Source organism: Anarhichas minor, unplaced genomic scaffold (assembly GCF_050575085.1).
Source record: "Anarhichas minor isolate MPS153535 unplaced genomic scaffold, ASM5057508v1 ptg000038l, whole genome shotgun sequence".
Taxonomy (NCBI): Eukaryota; Metazoa; Chordata; class Actinopteri; order Perciformes; family Anarhichadidae; genus Anarhichas; species Anarhichas minor.
In genome coordinates, this window is record NW_027466484.1 from 3,114,956 (window position 1) to 3,120,000 (window position 5,045).

Sequence of the window (5,045 nt, forward strand, 5' to 3'; positions counted from 1 at the left end):
ATGGTTCCTCTTTAAACAGATATCTTCCTTTACTCCCTTTATTACATTCGTTCTGACATATCTTTTTGATTTGTCCCTTAATCACCACTTTAGCTTCTGACTTACTTATATTTACATTAACGTTATTTCTCCCACTCTTCAAAGCCCTTTTTGCTGCTTTATCTGTCTTCTCATTGCCATCGACTCCAACATGGACCCACACTAAATGAACCGCTATCCGCATTTGATGGATTCTTAAAAATGATTGAAGTATTTCAAACAGTAAATCCTCTCTGCTTCTGGAGTGGCAACATGTCAAACTCGTTAGCACTGCACATGAGTTTGATGCCATCACCTCTCTCTGGCCTGACGTCCTCTACCCACTGTAACACAATAACTCTATGGCCATCATCTCACATGTAAACACAGATACATCATCACTGAGTCTCTTCCCACACTCATAATGGAATTCTAGGATCACTGCTGCTGTTCTACCAGTTTTAGGGTCTTTAGATCCATAAATCTGTATTTAATTGTGGTAACTGATGTATGACTTGAAGATCTTACAGTTTCCCCAACGTTCATCTCTCATCAGTTCAAGGAGGCCAAGATCTATTCCAGGCTGTGGCAGTAACCAAAGAGGAACAGCTGGACCACAGCTGGAGAATAACTCCTATAACCTAATTCACTAGCCTTCTTCTGAACAACCCAACCAGAGCTCTTTGTTGGCCTGTTGTCATGTTCCCAGCATGGCTCAATTGCACTTATTGTTGGATGGTTGTTATGTCCTTAAACTTGTAAACTGACCCAATATGTCATCATGATCTGTATTCTTCTCAGCTCCAACGGCATTTCCCCCATTTCTACCTGCAATGCCGGCACAGATGTTGTTTTAAAGACCCCACTACATATTCTTGACGCTTGTATTACATCCAGTTTTCCCAACAAGGTTTTAGACGCCGACCTATAAGCCACACAGCCATAGTCTAGAACTGATCTTGGGCGACTGTGGCTAAGTGGAGCGCAGGGCCGTCCTTCAATCAGAGGAGCGGCGGTTTGATCCCCGACTCTGCTAGGAGCATGTCGATGTGTCCTTGAGCAACACACTTAACACTAAATTGCTGGTCTTTAAGTTTGGATGTCTTTTTATATATTTAACTATGTTATTATTATAATTGAGGATATAAGATTTGGCATATTTTAGTTCTTGGATGTCATATTTATTTAAACATTTATATAAATAAATATATGTGAAGATAGCGTCATTTCTAAATCATACAACCGTAAATTTAAGAAATTTAAAAACTGAACCAACTGTCCAAACATCACAGCTACATAAACAGGCTACACATGGAGGAGAAGCAACGCTGCAAGTTTCCATCAGTGACAATTGTGCTTTTCTTTTAATACGTGTTGTGATGCTTCACAATCATTAATCGATGGACACATTCAGTGCTCTGACTGAGAACATGTTGACATCAAGTAGGATGTAGGCTTTCTCAATAAATATCTTTATTTACAGATGCTAAATAAATAACCTTATATATTATTATTGTTAATGCACAAAATGAGACTAATAGCCAACAATCTAGCATTAAGTATTACAATTAGACAGAAAATTAGGATTTACATTTTTTTATACTATATTTATCCTGTTAATTAAGGATAAATCAGATCCACCAGCTCATGTTAGAGCTGGACCAATCAGATCCCACTCATGTAACAACAATGAGGGTCAAACTTCAGAGTAAGCTAGATATATATATATATATATATATATATATATACCCACATGTTGTTCATATTGTTCATTTGTAGGATCAATGTATAAACGTGTAATAAATGGTTTATAACACAATGTAAGCAGATATGAAGACATTATTGTTACAGCTGTTTTATTCTATTGATATTTATTATGTGTTTATACAGCAGCCTCCACTGATAATAAATATATTATAGATTATTAATAGTAATACATTATATTGTATATATTAAATAATAATAATAATACAATTGATTATTCATATCTAGATGTCTTAGTGTCTGATTGATGATTGGACTAGAAGTTCTAGATGAGACATGTTTTATATTTCAGGCTGATAATCAATATTCATAATGTTCTATGTCATTAACCATCAAATCATCTACACACACACACACACACATTATCCCCCCCCCCCCCCCCCCCCACACACACACAAACACATTAACACACACTCTCTCTCACACACACACACACACACACACTCTCTCGCTCTGATCGATCCTCCTCAGTGTTCCTGGTCTCTGATCAGTTCCCGGCTCTTCTCATCGATCCTCTTCTCCTGTCGGTGCCTCTGGTTCCGTCTGGTTCCGTTTGTCGATGTCGGTCTGGTTCCGTCTGGTTCCGGTCGCTTGTCCCCTAACTTTTCGGTCTCTTGTTAGCCGTGTTAGCATCTTCTGGGTCTCGTTGCTCTGCTGTTAGCTTCTTCTTCCGGATCTTTTCCAGCACAGAGTCTCTTTGTTTCAAACCGAACCCGCCTCGCTGCTGTCCGGCGGACCGAACACTTAGCTTAGCTTTAGTTAGCCGGTTCGGTTTCGTTATAGCAGGGTAAGCTAAAAGCTAACTAGAGAGCTGTTAGCTTAGAGTTAGCAGCTAGCAGTTAGCCTCGGTCCTCCTCGGTCCTCCTCATGCCGGCGATGCTGGAGAGAAACCCGGAGGCTCCGGGTAAGAGGAGAGGCAGAGGCCCGGCGGGCGGTGCCGGAGGCGTCGGACCCGGAGCGGTGTCGAACCACGGCGGGAAGACTCTGTCCGGTAATGGAACCAGCACCAACAACAGCTGCTGGGAAGAAGGAAGCTCGGGAGGCTCCAGCAGCGACGAGGAGCATGGTGGGTAGCCTCGAACAACGTCGTGTACTCTGTGTGTACTACTACTAAGTTATACTGTGTGTGTGTGTGTGTGTGTGTGTGTGTGTGCAGGTGGAGGAGGGATGCGAGTCGGAACGCAGTACCAGGCCGTGGTTCCGGATTTTGACCCGGGTAAGAGTCTAAAGCACCAGGAGTGGTAGCCTCGAACAACACCAGCACTGATGCTGCTCAGCAGAACCTCTCAAACTGGTTCCAGCTGTGTTAGTACTCAAGTCCTACTGGTTCTGATTGTACTGGATCTCAGTGGGTCCAGTTCTGAACTCGAGGGACTAAACAGGAGCAGCTTCTAGCTCTACAACAGATCACTTCTAGTTTGTTTTACAGCTTCTGACCAGACTGGTTTTACTTTCATACTGAGTGTGTTATAGTGATGTTAATATATAATTATTATTTAAAAAAAAAAAAAATAAATAAAAAAAAAAAATATATATATATATATATATATATATATATATATATATATATATATATATATATATATATATATATATATATATATATTACATTACATTACATTACAGTCATTTAGCAGACGCTTTTATCCAAAGCGACTTACAATAAGTGTATTCAACATCGGTTTTCGAGAGAACAACTAGTCACCAGAAGTAATAAGTGCATGTCCCTACCTCAAACAAGCATCTAAGAGCATAAACCAGAGCCAACGTACAGTGCAGAAACAAAGGAATGCAATAAGTGCCACAAGCTAATATAAAAACAATAAGTGCAATAAGCTAGTATGAATACAATAGATGCTAAGTAAGTGCTAAGCAGAAGGGTAGGCCTTCTTGAAGAGGTGAGTTTTCAGCCTGCGCCGAAAGATGGGCAGTGACTCTGCCGTCCTGACGTCAGTGGGGAGTTCATTCCACCACTGTGGGGCCAGGACAGAAAACAGCCGCGACCGGGTCGATCGGCCGCAGGGACCTCTGAGCGACGGGGCAACCAGTCGCCCCGAGGTAGCAGAGCGAAGTGGTCGGGCCGGGGTGTAGGGCTTGACCATGGCCTGGAGATAGGAAGGAGCTGTTCCTTTCACTGCCCTGTAGGCTAGCACCAGAGTCTTAAACTGGATGCGGGCTCTTACAGGTAGCCAGTGTAGAGAACGGAGAAGGCAAGTTGTGTGGGAGAACTTGGGGCGATTGAACACCAGGCGAGCTGCAGCTTTCTGGACAAGCTCCAGAGGTCTGATGGCCGACGCCGGGGCTCCGGCAAGTAGTGAGTTGCAGTAGTCCAGGCGGGAGATGACAAGAGCCTGGATGAGCACCTGCGCCGTCTCATCAGTGAGGAAGGGGCGAATCCTCCTGATGTTGTAGAGCAGGAATCTGCAGGAGCGTGTAACCGATGCAATGTTTGCTGAGAACGACAGTTGGTCATCCAGGGTCACACCCAGGTTTCTCACAGTCTGAGTTGGCGTCACCACGGTATCATCAATGGTGATGGACAGGTCTCAGTGCGGGCAACCCTTCCCCGGGAGGAACAGTAGCTCGGTTTTGTCCAGGTTGAGCTTGAGGTGGTGTGTCGTCATCCACTTCGAGATGTCAGCCAAGCACGCAGCGATGCGTGCCTCCACTTGAGTGTCCCCTAGGGGAAATGACAAGACCAGCTGGGTGTCATCGGCATAACAATGGTTGGAGAAGTCATGCGAGCGAATAACAGAACCCAGAGATGTTGTGTAGAGCGAGAAGAGAAGGGGGCCCAGGACTGAGCCTTGCGGAACCCCCGTAGTCAGTATGCGTGGTTCCGACACAGAGCCCCTCCATGACACCTGGTAGGATCGACCTGTCAGGTAGGATGCAAACAGGGAGAGTGCAGAGCCTGAAACGCCCATCCCCTCGAGGGTGGATAGGAGGATCTGGTGGTTAACAGTGTCAAACGCCGCAGACAGGTCCAGGAGAATCAGGACAGAGGAGAGAGATTTAGATCTCGCTGCATGAAGCGACTCCGTCACCGCAAGGAGGGCTGTCTCAGTCGAGTGACCCACTTTGAACCCGGACTGGTGAGGGTCCAAGAGGTTGGACCCTATATATATATATATATATATACACACCCAGTGTCCACTTTATTAGGAACCCCTATACACTCTACCACCGAGATACAGACAGGTTACTACTGCCTCACTGAGAGAGAGACAGGTACACACAGAGACAGACAGGTTACTACTGTC

The 5,045-nt window shown here is 44.4% G+C and overlaps 1 protein-coding gene across 1 annotated transcript in view; it reads left to right on the top strand.

Moving 5' to 3' along the window:
* Nucleotides 1–2,182: 2,182 nt before the first annotated feature.
* The window catches only part of rcor1 (REST corepressor 1), a 9,203-nt gene continuing 6,340 nt past the window's right edge, over nucleotides 2,183–5,045 (top strand). The window contains exons 1-2 of the mRNA XM_076107341.1: nucleotides 2,183–2,848; nucleotides 2,939–2,998. Coding sequence (XP_075963456.1) covers nucleotides 2,650–2,848; nucleotides 2,939–2,998 — 259 coding nt within the window. The 5' untranslated portion in view covers nucleotides 2,183–2,649. The remainder of the gene's footprint in view (nucleotides 2,849–2,938; nucleotides 2,999–5,045) is intronic.